Source organism: Molossus molossus, unplaced genomic scaffold (genome assembly GCF_014108415.1).
Source record: "Molossus molossus isolate mMolMol1 unplaced genomic scaffold, mMolMol1.p scaffold_m16_p_21, whole genome shotgun sequence".
In the NCBI taxonomy this organism is placed as follows: domain Eukaryota; kingdom Metazoa; phylum Chordata; class Mammalia; order Chiroptera; family Molossidae; genus Molossus; species Molossus molossus.
The window spans coordinates 29,978,712-29,994,607 of NW_023425357.1; the positions used below are offsets into that span (position 1 = coordinate 29,978,712).

Genomic DNA, 15,896 nt, shown 5'->3' on the forward strand with positions numbered 1-15,896 from the left:
AGAGAGAAACATCAATGTGAGAGAGACACATCGAGTGGTTGCCACCCACACCACCCCAACCAGGGCCGGGGTCGAACTGCAACCAAGGTACATGCCCTTAGCGGGAACTGAGCCCAGGACTCTCTGGTCCACGGGCCGACGCTCTAACCCCTGAGCCAAACCTGCCAGGGCTCTCCTTGAGCCCTTTGACAGAATGTAAACATTTCTTCCCCCTACCTCTCCTGCAGTCTTTACTTCATCAATTCCTGGATAACTTGTAGCTTTTGTTATCATGTGGTGTCTATTCTGTGACTTTTCATTCTCATCAGTTATGAATTCTTCTAGTGTGTTTGTATTTTTACACACATGATGACCGTTTTGTCCCTGTGTCCCCTCCCCATGCTGTCTGGTTTTTTCCTCTTGGCTGATTACACTGGCGGGGCAGTAGGACTGTTGAGTTGGAGCAGGGAGGGTGTGCATCCTGTTTTCTTCCCAGAGCATGGTGGCCATCATTGTCATTATCGCTGTTCTCCCCAGTGTTGGTCTAGGTTGCAGTATGACTTTGGGAGTGTTTTCTGTTCTTTTTAAATCCTCACCTGAGGATATTTTTTCATTTATCTTCAGATAGAGTGGAAGAGAGAGAGAGAGAGAGACAGAGACAGACAGACAGACACAGACATATCTATGTGAGAGAGACACATCGACTGATTGCCTCCCGCACGACCCCAACCAGGGATGGGGACTAAACTGCAACTGAGGTACGTGCCCTTGACCGAAATTGAACCTGCAACTCTCTGGTCCTCAGGCTGACGCTCTAGCCAACCACTTAGCCAAACCGGTCAGGGCGGGAGAGGTTTTTAAGAGTAGCTTGAGTGCCATCCCTAGAGTGTAGGTGGTGGCTGTGGTTGAGAGGATTTTGAGGTGCTATCCAGGCCCATTTGGAAAAAATGCAAGGATCAGCTGCACCTTTCTGTTGGGGGTCGTGGGGACAGAGACGCTGGGATTGTGCCAAACCCTGCTTAGTTCCTTTCCCAGTGCCAGTGCCAGACCTGGAGGGGGTGGGAGCTGGGCAGGCTGCTGAGCCCCCATGCACGTCCTCCCACCCTCATGCCTACCTGTATTCTCTCTCCCCAGAATGTCCTGGCCAAAGCCCTCTACGACAACGTGGCCGAGTCCCCAGATGAGCTCTCCTTCCGCAAGGGCGATATCATGACGGTGCTGGAGCGGGACACACAGGGCCTGGATGGCTGGTGGCTCTGCTCGCTGCATGGGCGCCAGGGCATCGTGCCTGGGAACCGCCTCAAGATCCTGGTGGGAATGCATGACAAGAAGCCTGCAGGGCCCGGCCCCGGCTCGCCTGCCCCCTTGGCCCCGCCCCAGCCTGGCCTCCACAACCCAGCTGCCCAGTACACAGCCATGCTGCCTGTTGCTTACTCACCCCAGCCTGACAGTATCTACCTGGTGCCCACCCCCAGCAAGACCCAGCAGGGCCTCTACCAGGCCCCTGGGCCCAGCCCACAGTTCCAGTCTCCCCCGGCCAAGCAGACATCCACGTTCTCAAAGCAGATGCCCCATCACCCATTCCCTAGCCCAGCCCCAGACCTTTACCAGGTGCCTCCAGGGCCTGGCAACTCCACCCAGGACATTTACCAGGTGCCACCTTCTGCTGGGTTAGGGCATGACATCTACCAGGTTCCCCCATCTATGGACGCACGCAGCTGGGAAGGGACAAAGCCACCACCAAAGGTAAGGCCACCTGGTATGGCTAAGCAGCCCTCCAGGTAGGTTTTGCCCAGACCCTGGTTTCTGGGCACAACAGGGCACAGCTCAACACTTTTGGGTGCTCTGGGGCTCCAGCAGTGACTGTGTGTTTATTCTGGGGCTAAGGGAGAGGTGAGTGTTTGGGGAATGTGTTCATTCTGCTGCTGCTGATGGGTGTGAGCAGGCTGGGCCAGCTCAGGGGTGGCCTTGGACCATGAGGTGTACTTCAGCAGACAAACCCCAGTGGGAGGTGAAGCCTAGCATAAGATGAAGCCTGTCAAAGGCCCGGAGGTATGGAAAAGTCTCTGTTCTAGGTGGGCAGGTGAAGTTTAGCTGGTGAAGCCAGAGCAGCAGGCAGGGGACAGACTCCCAGGGGCCTGGTGCCACCTAAGACCCAGATGCTTTTCTGAAGGTGGAGGGTTTTAAGTAGGAGTGACCTTCCCAACCCATGTCCTAGTAAAGTCATTCTGCCCACAGAGTGGAGGGTACAGGGAGCATTGAGGGGCAGGGGGCCCAGGAAAGGACAGGGAGGGTTGGCAGTGTGTTGGGTGGTACTTGAAGGGGAGAAATCGAGCATGGAGTACAGTGCAGCCCAAAACCCAAAAGAGTGGATTGAATGAAAGAAGTGGTTTTTTTCTCGCATGCCTCAGTTTGGAGGCGAGCAGAGCAGGGCTGACCCAGCACCTCTACGCCCATCATGGTCCATGGCTCGTTCCGTCCTGTTGCTGTGACATTGTCAGTGTAGAGCTTGGGTCTCATGGGCTGGGGTGGCTGCCTGGGGTCCTCTGGGGGGATGTGTTGGCCCCTTGGTTGGGGGTAGAGCACATCTTCTGGCTGTCCCTGGCTCCACAGGTGCCCAACCCTTCTCTCTTGGGGCATGTTAGCAGGCTTGTGGGCACCTGCCAGGTGACCTGTTTGTGACTCCTACACAGTGAGACATCGCCTCTGTAGGGTTGCCCTGAGAGACTCTGGTTCAAGCCACTTGTGAGCTGTTGCCAGTGGGATGTTGGGCCAGGGGACAAGGCCCTGTGCCCTGCACCCTCCCCAGTCTGCCTGCCTGAAGGAAGTAGGCGGGACTGAAGAGGGAGGCCAGGCTCCACTGGCTGCTTTGGGCTGAGTCAGGAGCAACATACTCTCACCTTTGGCCTGTGTCTTCCCATGCACACATCCCGTCAGTGGTTGGGGAGTGGAGTTTCCTGAGGCCTGGAAACAGAAGTCCCACAGACTTAGAGGACAGAGCGGACATGGCTGTTCACCCTTTACAGCTCACCCAGGAGGACCCTGAGAAACCTAGCCCCTGCCAATAAGGAGGCCCTCACAGCCTTCCCAGCCCCAGCTTCCCAGCTTGTCCCCCCTCTGAGGGAGACCACAGTGAGCGGTGTGACTCGGAGGCCTGGCGGGAGAGGATGGCGGTGCGCACAGCAGCTGGCCTGTGCCGGGGTCAGCTTCCCTGGGCCCCGGCTCAGCCCTGTGTTTGCACGACATCTAATCCGGGGTCCCCTGTGTCTGGGACAGTAGCCCAGTGGACATTCACTCCACAGCACTGAGCCTCTGTCCTCAGAGCCAGCCCAGGGCTGAGTGGGAGACTTGCCCCTGTGCACCGGGCAGAGCTTAGCAGCCAGGAGTCCTGTCTGGAGGTCACTGGCTGGCTGAAGTGGGGCTCCATGGACACTGACCACCAGGGAACTCTGGTTTACCGCCCCCCCTCCCTCCTCTACCTGCTCCTGAACTGCCTGGCCAGAGGCAGGCCAGTGTGGCAGAAACTAAGCCCAAACTAAGGCTGCGCCCAGGTAGCTTTAGTGGGAGAAGCAGAGCCCTGCCAGGGGAACACTGTCCTGTGGGGAGGTAGCAAAGAGAAGTTCCTCGCTGGGGAGCCTTGGGACAGGCCATAGTTCATCCCCTACACACTCACATTCATACTCACACTCACACACACACGCAGTCCATGCTCTGCTCCCCAGGGAGGCACACCCTTTCCCCCACCCTCTGCTCCCTCCCAAGTCTTTGCAGTCAGTCCTGTCCTCGTGGATCTGTGAGCTGGGCAGGCAGTGGAGGCCCCGTGGGCCAGGAAGCGGCTCTGAGACCGTCGTGCCAGGCTGTGGACTCAAGCCCATGATTTGGTCTTGGTTCTGTTGCCCTCCCACTTGAGGGGCTTGCTCTCAAACTGCCTCTGGGCTCACCTGGCTGGGGCCCAGTTGCCCTCCCCCAAGAAGCCTCATTGCCTGGGCAGCCTCCATTGCATCTAATTTTATTTCATGATCATGAAGCCACGTGGGGTTTGTTTGTCACCAAAAATGCATAGTGTATGAAAAAGACCAGACGGGCCCTGGCCGGTTTGGCCCAGCGGTTAGAGCGTCAGTCTGTGGTCCCAAGAGACCTGGGTTCGGTTCCTGCTAAGGGCATGTACCTCGGTTGCAGTTTGTCCCCGGCCCTGGTTGGGTAGTGCGGGTGGCAGCCACTCGATGTGTCCCTTTCATGTCGATGTTTTTCTCTCTCTCTTCCTCTCTCTTCCTTCCACTCTATGTGAACAAAAAAATGGAAAAATTCCTCGGGTGAGGATTAAAAAAAAAGACCAGACGGGAGATGCCCCAGTCAAGAGGTAGTCACTGGGCCCCACCGGTGTGGCTCACTTGAGCATTGACCCATGCACCAAGAGGTTGCTGGTTCGATTCCTGGTCAGGGCACATGCCCAGGTTGTGGGCTGATCCCCAGTGGGGGGGCATGCAGGAGGCAGCCAGTCGATGTTCTCTCTTATTGATAGATTTTTTTTTTAATTAAAAAAAATTTTTTTTATCCTCGAGGACATTTTTCCATTCTTTATTCAGACAGAGCGGGAGGGAGAGAGAGAGGAAGAGAGAGAGAGAGAAACATTGACGTGAAAGGGACACATCGAGTGGCTGCCACTCGCATGACCAACCAGGGCCGGGGACAAACTGCAACCGAAGTACGTGCCCTTAGCGGGAACCGAACCCGGGTTTCTCTGGACCACAGGCCAACGCTCTAACCTCTGAGCCAAACTGGCCAGAGCTCTCATCGATATTTCTAACTCTCCTTCTCCCTTCCTCTCTCTCTAAAAATCAATAAAGAAAAAAATTTTTTTTAATTAAAAAAAAAAAGTAGTCACTGGGAAATTTTGGCAGGTTTTGTCTAACATACTCTCTATTCATCTTTCACAGATTTGCACACATACTTTTGCATTTGAAATAGTAAATTCAATATCAGAGAGATCTCAAAAGCATGTTGTTGAGTCCCTAAACATGACCGTGACCACTGCCCTGGAATTTGCTCTGTTGTCCCTTCTGTGAGGTGGGTTCTAGGTGATTTCTGATGGTGCGTGTCTCTGACGCACAGTGAGACAGTGGGCATCTTGGTTTGTGCGCATCTGTGCCCACATTTCTTTTTTTAAATCCTCACCCAAGGATATTTTTCAGAGTTGGAGGGAGGGAGAGAGAAAGAAACATCAATGTGAGACATTAATTGGTTGCCTCCCGCACAACCCTGACCAGGGCTGGGGACCGAACCGCAACTGAGGTACATGCTTCTGACTGGAATCGAACCCACAACTCTTCGACCTGTGGGCCAGCGCTCCAACTGCTGAGCTAAACCAGCCAGGGCTGTGCCCACATTTCAAGGTTGTGCTTTCATAAGCCTCATCTTCCCCTTTAGAAGTCTGGGAAACAGGCTCCCAGTTCCCAGGGTAGGGGCTGGCTGGGCTGTGGAGGAATCCTGCCAGGACTTTGGTTAGGGGACTGGGACCCTGGCACCAGGGTGCCCAAGTGCAAGTGAGGCTGGTGGTCAGGAGGGGTCAGATGCCTGGAGCAGAGTGGCTTGAAAGAGGTTGAGGCCATACCAGGACATCAGCACATTTTGGGCAAGGGTATAGCTCTAGGAGGCTGAGAGCAGAAATAGGTAGTAGGTCTCCAAGGGGAGAGGTGTTTCTGTGAGGTCACTCTGGGGGTGCGTCTCTGGGTCAGGGGCGGCAGCTGTGCCTAAGGGAGCAGCTATAGTGCCGGGTCAGGCGCTGGGGAGACATAGCTGAGCTGAGTCCTGTTCCTTCTGGGAGTTGTGTCTCCTCCCAGGCTGGGGCTGGGCCATGGAGGGGGGGGGCAGGAGCAAGGGGACCTGTGTCAGGTATGTCCCTCACTCTCAGTGAGCGGTTAGATGGTTCCAGTATTGCTCCATTTCTCAGAGGAGGAAACAGCTTCTAGATGGGGGTGCAGTGGAGGGGTGCCAAGGCCAGCCCGCCTGGGTCATATGTGAGCAGTGACACTTTTGTAGAAGGGTAGACTGGAAGCTAGGCTGTCTCGAGGTGGTTGGGCCCCGGGCAGACTGGCAGGGGGCCTGTCCTATCTTACTGGGCCTCGGAGGCCATTGGCTTCTTGTCTCATTCCTGCCCTGCAGATGCCCTGATGGGCCCTGCCTGCTGGCTCTGTCTGCCTGTCTTTGGGTGAGCGTCTGGCAGTGGGTATGTGTTTTCTCTGCTTCTGTGTTCCTGTCTCCTCACTGTGAGATGTGTGTGAGAGCGTGTGGGTCTTAGGTTGGGGTCTGTGTGTCCTCCCAGACTCTGGCTGTGTCCCCCACCCCGGGGGCCTCCAGGTCCTGCTAATGGGGCCTCAGGTGCGGAACAGGGTGGCCTGTAATTAGTGGACTCAGCAGCTCTCTGGAGAGTTGGTTTTCCTAATGAGCTTTTCCCCACTGGCGGCTGCTTACTATTTTTTCTACCAGAAACACTTTTGCTGGCCAATATGGCTGCTTACTGTCACCAGCTCAGCCGCAGGAGTGGCAGGCTGCCCAGAGCCCAGGCCTGGGGTCCGGTCCTCAAGCCCATCTGCCTGCGCTGCCTGCCCTCTGTCTTCTGAGGGAGGCTGAGGGGCCTGGGTGCACGTCCCTCTTCATGAGGCCAGCAGGGCCCGGAGACCCCTCAGGCCTCGCCTCTAGGCCCCGCCAACCTGCCACGTCCCACCAGCTCCCTCCCGCCTGCCCTGCTGTTGGCAGGAGCTGGTGTCTAAAAATAGCTCTGGAGGAGACTCAAGTCTGGAGCTCAAGGAGGGAGATGAGTCTGGGGAGGGCCGCCAACTGCACTCCCAGACACGCTGGGGTGGAGGGTGGTGGGCGGGGATACCCCATGGAGGCACACCCCAACAGCTAACGGAGCCGGAGCCGGAGCCGGAGCCGGAGCCCAGGGGAGGCGGCAGGGGATGTGTGAGCAGGAGGCGCTGCCAGGCGCTGGGCTGATGAGAAAAGTGCTGGTGACTTTGCTTCTGGGGAGACATTCGCTTCTGGGGAGACATTCGCTGAGACTGGCGGCTGCCGTGGGGGCTGGGCACAAGCCTGGACACGGGATTCTGGGGCTGTTGAGCCTGAGGGCCGGCCCTGCCTCAGCCCTGCTGCCCCCAGGGATGTGTGTGGGGAGGGCCCGAGTCAGCCCTGTCCCAGATGTCCCCTTTGATTAGGGAACAAAAGGGCTTTCTGTCTAGCAGAGCAGAGCAGGGACCCTTGTGGGGGAGGTGTGCCCTGAGCTGGCTTAGGAGATCCTGCCAGCCTCTGCCGTAGGGCTGACCCCACAGGCTGACCCGCCCACAGGGCCAGAGGGCCTGCAGGAAGAAGGCTGAAGGCTGCCTGCCCAGCGCTGCCTGCCAGGCCGCGTGTGACATGAAGGGCTGTGGGCAGCTCACAGCGCCGGGTCCGGGGCCAGGGGAGGGGCGCCAGGGAGGGGAAGGGGCTGGCCTCCTCTCCGGGCCGATGCTGTCTGTTCCGGTGAGTGGTGGTCTCAGGGCCCTGTGGGAGTGGGGGTGGGGATCTCGGTCCTAGTCTTGGCCACTGCCTCAGACTCCATCTGCCTCAGAACTGGCCCTGAGGTCCGGGAGTCCCTACTGGCCCCGTCCTCGGGGGCTTCCTCAAGATGTGAGGGCAGGGGGTGTACTTGCTGCCCTGCCAGGCCACCTCCTCTAGGCCCAGCCTGAGGAGGGCACAGCCTGGTACCACCATTTATTTATCCTGGGTCTGAAAGGTGGCCGCTGGATTCTGCAGTCAGGACAGCCCTCGCTGGCAGCCTTTCTGAGGAGGGTACAGCTGGGCGGTGTCATGAGGCAGACACCCCACTCAAGGGTGGCCCATCCTGTCAGCCTGTAATCACCCTCTTCTGAGACTTTCTGGGTCATGCAGCTCTAGAGACCACCTCCTTTTCCTGGCTAGAGCCAACATTCTGAACAAACTTGGGGGCCCTAGTATTCCCAAGTATTACATTTCATTGAAGAAAGGGCAGAGGATGCCCTTGCCTCTGAGTGGCCTCTGAACCCACCTTGGTGTGCCTTGGCCACCACACAGGGGAGTAGATTCTGCATGAGGACCCAAGGGTCCAGGGCTGTTGGTGACAGTCAACCGTCTGCCCTAGGTGGTGGTGCCCACCCGTGTGGGGCAGGGCTATGTATTCGAAGCCTCTCAGCCAGAACAGGATGAATATGACATCCCACGACACCTGCTGGGTTCAGGGCCCCAGGACATCTACGATGTGCCCCCTGTTCGAGGACTGCTTCCCAGCCAGTACAGCCAGGAGGTAGGTGTCGGGACTGGGTGAGGGTGACGTGCACTGGCCCTGCTCGGAGGAGCTGGGCTTTCTCGGCCCTGGCCAGGATAGGGTGGTCCTGGGGTGGGGGCTCTGGACTTTCTGCTCTTTCCATCCCCTCAGGAGGCCCTGGCACCTGAATCACTGCACGTTCTCTGCCCCCAGGTATATGACACACCTCCCATGGCTGTCAAGGGTCCCAGTAGCTGGGACCCATCGCTGGATGTGTATGACGTGCCCCCCAGTGTGGAGAAGAGCCTGCCACCATCCAGCCACCATGTGGTGAGCAGTCAGGGATGCTGGGGCCTCACGGGCTGAGTCTTGGCCGATCTCAGGGTTCTGAGCGTGACTATGAATGTGTGCACTGGGGTGGGGACATCGAGAGACCTGACTCGAGACCCAGACTTTGCCCTCACTGGCTCTGTGACGGGCGCTTCTCTGAGCCTCAGCTTCCTTGTCTGTAAAAGGGTCCCTTGGAGGCCCTTCTTCAGGGTGTGTGAGAGGAACACACTGTATCAGCAAGATGACCACAGAACTTATCATCCAAACATTCTAGAGCAAAAGGGGGTGACTAATAATTATGAGGGGCATCAGGCACAAACCAGGACTGTCCCAGACAAACGAGGGTGTCGTCACCCTGACTATAATACACAAATAGCTCAGCCAAGTACCTGCCACAGAGTAGAGAATACAGAAGCAGCGGTGGTGGTGGTTTGGTGGTGTGGTGGTTTGGTGGTGTAGTGGTGGTGGTGGTGATAGTGGTAATAGTGGTGTGATAGCTGATCTCCCACTGAGTGGTTGAAAATTACATTACCCTCACAACAAATCTGCAAGGGCCTTTTCCCATCACAGGTGAGCAGACAGGCACAGAGAGGTTGAGTCACCTGCCTTAGGTCACACAGCTAGTAAGCAGTGGAGCCAGGATCTTGAGCTCAGGTCTGGCTCCAGAGTTGGGCTCTTAACCATAACCTATGTGGATGAGAAGCATGATGAACATGTGTACCGTGCTGTCTGTATGTGGCTGGTCCTGTCCCTCGGCTCCCAGGTGGGCCGTGGGCAGGCAGCCTTGACCACCCTTTGGCCCCGCAGGTATATGATGTTCCTCCATCGGTGAGCAAGGACGTCCCTGATGGCCCACTACTGCGTGAAGAAACCTATGACGTGCCCCCTGCCTTTGCCAAGGCCAAGCCCTTTGACCCAACCCGCCACCCGCTGGTCCTTGCTGCACCCCCCCCAGACTCGTCGCCCGCCGAGGATGTGTATGACGTGCCACCCCCAGCTCCCGATCTCTATGATGTGCCCCCTGGCTTGCGGCGGCCTGGCCCTGGCGCCCTCTACGATGTGCCCCGTGAGCGGATTCTGCCTCCTGAGGTGGATGATGGTGTGTACGTGGTGCCCCCCTCAGCCGAGCGAGAGGCCCCGGCTGATGCCAAGCGGTTGTCTGCCTCCAGCACAGGCAGCACTCGCAGCAGCCAGTCAGCCTCCTCCCTGGAGGCGCCGGTGCCGGGCCGCGAGCCCCTGGAGCTGGAGGTGGCCGTGGAAGCCCTGACCCGGCTGCAGCAGGGCGTGAGCACCACTGTGGCTCACCTCTTGGACATCGCGGGCAGTGCTGGCCGGAGTGGGGGCTGGTGCAGCACCACGGAGCCTCAGGAGCCCCTGGCACAGGACCTTCAGGCTGCTGTAGCTGCTGTCCAGGGGGCAGTTCACGAGCTGCTGGAGTTTGCCCGCAGTGCTGTGGGCAACGCTGCCTACACTTCTGACCGCACACTGAACGCCAAGCTTAGCCGGCAACTGCAGAAGATGGAGGACGTGTACCAGACATTGGTGACGCATGGTCAGACCTTTGACAGTAGCCGGGGAGGCCCCAGCGCCACTCCTGAAGACCTGGACCGCCTGGTGGCCTGCTCACGGGCTGTACCCGAGGATGCCAAGCAGCTGGCCTCCTTCTTGCATGGCAATGCCTCGTTGCTCTTCAGACGGACCAAGGCCCCTGTCTCAGGGCCCGAGGGGAGTGGTCCCCTGCATCCCAACCCCACCGACAAGGCCAGCAGCATTCAGTCCCGGCCCCTGCCCTCACCCCCCAAGTTCACCTCCCAGGACTCACCAGATGGGCAGTATGAGAACAGTGAGGGGGGCTGGATGGAGGATTACGATTATGTCCACCTGCAGGTGGGTGCCCTCCCTGCCCAGGTTCCCTGGCCCCGGGGAAGCCCCCTGGTCCTCTTTGAGCTCTGATGTTCGGGCCCCTGGAGGGCCTCGGTGAGTCCCTGTGCCCTCCTCGCACGCTGACCTTCCAGGCCAGGTGGCCCCCAGAAGCCCATTTCTCTCCCACCTCAGGCCTTTGGGCCAGTGAGTCCTTGTCATCAGAGTCCTGCAGTGCCGGCCAGGAAGGGCTTCCAAGCACCTTGCAGGGGTTGGGCTTCTCTGGTGACCAGGGCACAGGTGGCTCTTCTGTTTGGAGACATGGATTCTGAAGTATAAGCAAAAAGATATGTCCAGGCAAGAGGGAATAAGCAAGGTGATGGGAAGGTAGGGTAGGGGTGGTCCTCTGAGCAGGGACCTGGATGACAGCTGAGTGGCTCAGCATTCCAGGCTGAGAGCCAGCAGGTGTCAAGGCCCAGGGGTCAGAGACAAATGGGCAAGCCCTGTTTACCTAGGGGATGGGCATGGATGTGATTGCTGGCACTGGAACCAGGGCAGGGAGGATGGCCATGCTACATGGAGTGTGCCCAACCCCTTCCTGTGCTGGCCAGACATGGAGGAGGCCCAGGAGAACTGCTGCTCCAGCAAGCTGCCCCCACCTTGGGCCTGGTGGCCTCCGTGTGAGCCTGGGTGCAGTGTGCAGTGCCACCTGGTGGCCGCTCATCTTACTGCACCCCACCTGGGCTGTGGGGCTTCTGGCTCAGCCCAGTCCTTGTGTCTCCCTTCCAGGGGAAGGAAGAGTTTGAGAAGACTCAGAAGGAGCTGTTGGAAAAGGGCAACATCATGCGGCAGGGGAAGGGCCAGCTAGAGCTGCAGCAGGTGAGGACTCTCGGGTTCACCAGCTTCTTCCAGCACATGCTTCTTATCTGTCAGTGAAGCCAGTCATCCCTCAGAGCCAGTCTCCGGAGCTGAGCCTCCCTGGGCCCCAGCCCAGCCAGTCCCCACTCACTGCATCGCTGTCTCCTTCATTCATTTGTTGGGTTGATGTTGTCAGAGTAATCGTGGTAGATGTTTTAGAGTGCACATACAGAAAAGCAGAAAAAAAAGAAAAAAGAAGCCACTTACCCAAAGGAGTGTTTAACATGATGCTTTGTGAATAGTTATGTTTGCTTAAAAAAAATTTTTTTTTCTTTATTGATTTGAGAGAGAGAGATAGAAACATTGATGAGAGAGGACATCGATTGGCTGCCTCCTGCATGCCCCACACTGGGGATCAAGCCCACAACCTGAGCATATGTTGTGACCGGAAATTGAACTGGTGACCTCTTGGCGCATGGGTCGACGCTCAACCACTGAGCCACACCGGCCAGGCTTTACATCTGCTTTTATCTCATTTACATCTGCTTTTATCTTATTTCCATGGCATTAAACATACCTATGAATTATTTTTAAAGGCCACATAACATCTATTGTTGAACATTTACATTGTACCCAATTTTTCTTTATAAATAGTGTATCTGCAAACATAGAATTTCCTTCATATTTTGGATCATTTGAAAAAGTTTCAAAGCCAAGGGAACCTGGCTGGTGTGGCTCAGTGGATTGAGCATTGTCCTTGGACTGAGAGGTCCCAGTTCCATTCCCGGTCAGGACACATACCTAGATTGCGAGTTGTTTTGTTTTGTTTTATTTTTAACCCTCATCCAAGGATATTTTTCCATGGATTTTCAGATAGAGTGAGGAGGGGGTGGAGAGAAATATCCTTGTGAGAGAGACACATCGATTGGCTGCCTCCCGCTGGACCCCAACCAGGACGGGGGATTGAATCGCAACCGAGGTACATGCCCTTGATGGGAATCAAACCCGCAACTCTGGTCCGCAGGCTGATGCTCCAACTGTTGAGCCAAACTGGCCAAGGCCCAGATTTCGGGTTTGATCCCTAGTAAGCGGCCTGCAGGAGGCAGCCAGCCGATGGATGTTTCTCTCTCCCATCGATGTTTCTTTCTCTCCCTTCCTCTCTCTTTAAAAACTCAATAAAAACCTATTTCTTAAAAAGGGGAGGGGTTTATTCTGTTTATGAAGGTACTAAAAATTAAAATACAGACTGGCTCAAAATAAGCACAAGTATCCATAAGCTCTTCCTCAGTCCACCTTCCCGGGCGTGGGGAGCCTGCCAGCTCCTCTCTGAGACCAGAATAATACGTACATTTTTTAAAGCTACAGTTTCCCCAGCTATAAAGTGGGGATTATAGTTTTATCCATCTCAGGGCTGATATGAAAATTTCGAGTAAAACAAAAGTACAGCGATTAGAAGGTTCCTGGCACATAGAACATGCTCAGTAAAGGAATACATGCTAATAATTTTATGTGTAATATAGGAAATCTCTACTAATTTAAGAAATGACACATACTGTATTCTCTTTGTTTCCTCTGGACTCTACCAATATTTATTTAACCAGTTCCCTGTTGATGGACAGTTAGGTCGTTCCCAGCATTACTTTTGTAAACAGTGCTGTGCTGAATATAATTCTCTTCACATATCTGATTGATCACTTAGAGAAATTACTGGAAGCTAGAATAAAAGGTAGGAATATGCAGGAAAAATTCTAAAGATCTAGAGTTCAGAGGCCGGGAACATAACGTTCAGGTAAAATATAGCTACGTAAAATGTATTGATAAGGATATTTATTGCTCCACTTCTCTATCAGTGAAAAATCTGGAACCCCTCCCCCCAACAGTCTAATAGTAGAGTATTGGCTGCACAAAGTATGAATATTCATATGGTAGACTATTATGTAGCTATTAAGAGTTGTCAGAGGCCCTGGCCTGTGGGCTGTGTTTGGAGCATCAGCCCAAGCACTGACGGGTCTCAGGTTCGATTCCCGGTCAAGGGCACTGTACCTGGGTTGCAGGTTCCAGTTGGGGCATATGTGGGAGGCAGCCAATTGATGTGTCTCTCTCACACCTAGTTTCTCTCTCCATTCCTCCACTCTCTCTAAAAATCAATGGAAAAATATCCTTGGGTGAAGATTAACAAGAAAAAAGAAAAAAAAAAGGTGATAAAATATTATATATGGTGTTTCCAGTTTTCTAATTAAAAAGGAAATTTATGATCAATGGAAGTGTCTTGAAGAATATTCATCAATATTTTGTGTGAATTTTTGTTTTCTGAAATTTTATAAATACCATGGCCTTTCTTTTGTTTAACATGTTTATTATGGCCGAGCCGGTGTTGCTCAGTGGTTGAGCGTTGACCCAGGCACCAAGAGGTCACCAGTTCGATTCCTGGTCAGGGCATTTGCACAGGTTGTGGGCCGAGTCCCCAGTTGGGGGCGTGCAGGAGGCGGCCAGTCGATGTTCGCTCTCATCGATGTTTCTGTCTCTCTCCCTCTCCCTTCCTCACTCTCTAAAATCAATAAAGGAAAACAATGTTTTTAATGTCTATTATGAAAAATGTAATACATTTATACAATTAAAGAAAATAGTCCTTCTGGTCCTATTCACCCAGCCTCTCCGCCTTTCTTGGCACAGCAGCTAACCCTGTTTGTCTGGCTTCTCTCACCCCCAGATCATGTAGAAGACTTTATATCATTTTATCTGCAAATACTTTAGTGTGTAGTTCTAAAAGATAATTTCCCAGAATTTTAACATTATTTTGGATGCATGGGATTCCAGGTGATGGCTACCTTTTTTTATGCTTGGTGTATTTAAATTTTTTTATGTTGTATATGTTAAGAAGAACATTTTTTTTTTTTTTTTTTTATCCTCACCCGAGGATATTTTTCCATTTTTTGTACAGATAGAGTGGGAGGGAGAGAGAGGAAGGGAGAGAGAGAGAGAAACATTGACGTGAAGGGACACATCGAGTGGCTGCCACCCGCACGACCAACCAGGGCCGGGGACAAACTGCAACCGAAGTACGTGCCCTTAGTGGGAACCGAACCCGGGTCTCTCCGGACCACAGACCGATGCTCTAACCGCTGAGCCAAACTGGCCAGGGCAAGAAGAACATTTTTTTAACTTTTATTTTGAAATATTTATAGATTCACAGGAAGTTCAAAGAACACAGAGCGGTCCTGTGTAGCCTCCCCCCCCCCCCCCAGTTACGTCCTACTAGAGAGAGCACCCAGACCAAGAGGTGAATGCCCCTCGCTCGGGCAGCTGTTCGTCTGTTCTCCGTTTCTGTCATTCTGTCATTTAAAATGTTATGTAAATGGAATCATAAGTGAGGGTGGTGAAAGTCATTTGGAGACTCTCTAGATTCTAGCGTCCAGAACAACGAAGGTCCCTGCGAAGGACACGTACTCCGTCAGCAGGGCAGCAGCCTGCTCCCCGCTGCTGCTGACTCCGAGCACTGTCCCGTCTACCCTTCCTGCTCTGTGTCTGCCGTTTCACGTTGCTGTCCTTCTCCCCAGCTGAAGCAGTTTGAGCGGCTGGAGCAGGAGGTGTCACGGCCCATAGACCACGACCTGACCAACTGGACGCAGGCGCAGCCCCTGGCCCCAGGGCGGACAGGCAGCCTGGGGCCCTCGGACCGGCAGCTGCTGCTCTTCTACCTGGAGCAGTGCGAGGCGAACCTGACCACGCTCACCAACGCGGTGGACGCCTTCTTCACCGCTGTGGCCACCAACCAGCCGCCCAAGATCTTTGTGGCACACAGCAAGTTTGTCATCCTCAGTGCCCATAAGCTGGTGTTCATCGGGGACACGCTCTCACGGCAGGCCAAGGCCGCTGACGTCCGCAGCCAGGTGACCCACTACAGCAATTTGCTGTGCAGCCTCCTGCGTGGCATCGTGGCCACCACCAAGGCCGCCGCCCTGCAGTACCCATCGCCCACTGCTGCCCAGGACATGGTGGACAGGGTCAAGGAGCTGGGCCACAGCACCCAGCAGTTCCGCCGGGTCCTCGGCCAGCTGGCAGCCGCCTGAGAATGGATGACCTGAGGGATGGAGGGCAGGGGAGGAGGGCAGCGGTGGGCTAAGCTGCCCCGGGCACCCGCCCCAAGAGAGTCTCAGTGCTGTGGGCATGGGGACAGGCAACCCCAGCTCCACCCCGGCCTGGTGCCCCAGACTGTCCAGGGATGTGTACATGTTTATCACAGGGCAGGATGTGGGCTCAGAGCAGCCCAAGCAGAGCTAGGCCCCCGGAGCCGAGGCCAAGGAGCAGGCTGGGGGCCTTCCCTGAGGGCGCTGCAGGCCTGGCTAGGGTCCGAGCTCTGGGCAGCAGGGCCAGAAGCATGCAGGCTCCTTGACCTACACAGCCTTGGGTGACCCCTAGGGGCTGACCTCAGACCTGTGAGGGTGCTGTGTCCCTCCCAGGGGTCGGTGTAGCTGTGGTGTGTTCCTTCTTAACACCAGAAGAAAACCCTAAAAAAACTATTTTTCATTATTGATTTTCCAATCATTTGACTAATAGTCTACATTTAAATAAAATTTTAAAAAATGAAAAG

At 55.1% G+C, this 15,896-nt stretch overlaps 1 protein-coding gene across 2 annotated transcripts in view; it reads left to right on the top strand.

Moving 5' to 3' along the window:
- Window positions 1–15,808, top strand: part of BCAR1 (BCAR1 scaffold protein, Cas family member) — a 37,491-nt gene extending 21,683 nt beyond the window's left edge. For both annotated transcript variants that reach the window (XM_036275909.1, XM_036275908.1), the window contains exons 2-7: window positions 1,114–1,725; window positions 8,135–8,296; window positions 8,471–8,587; window positions 9,395–10,474; window positions 11,237–11,326; window positions 14,863–15,808. In XM_036275909.1, the coding sequence (XP_036131802.1) occupies window positions 1,114–1,725; window positions 8,135–8,296; window positions 8,471–8,587; window positions 9,395–10,474; window positions 11,237–11,326; window positions 14,863–15,375 (2,574 nt within the window). In that variant the 3' untranslated portion in view covers window positions 15,376–15,808. The remainder of the gene's footprint in view (window positions 1–1,113; window positions 1,726–8,134; window positions 8,297–8,470; window positions 8,588–9,394; window positions 10,475–11,236; window positions 11,327–14,862) is intronic.
- The last annotated feature ends 88 nt before the right edge of the window (window positions 15,809–15,896 follow it).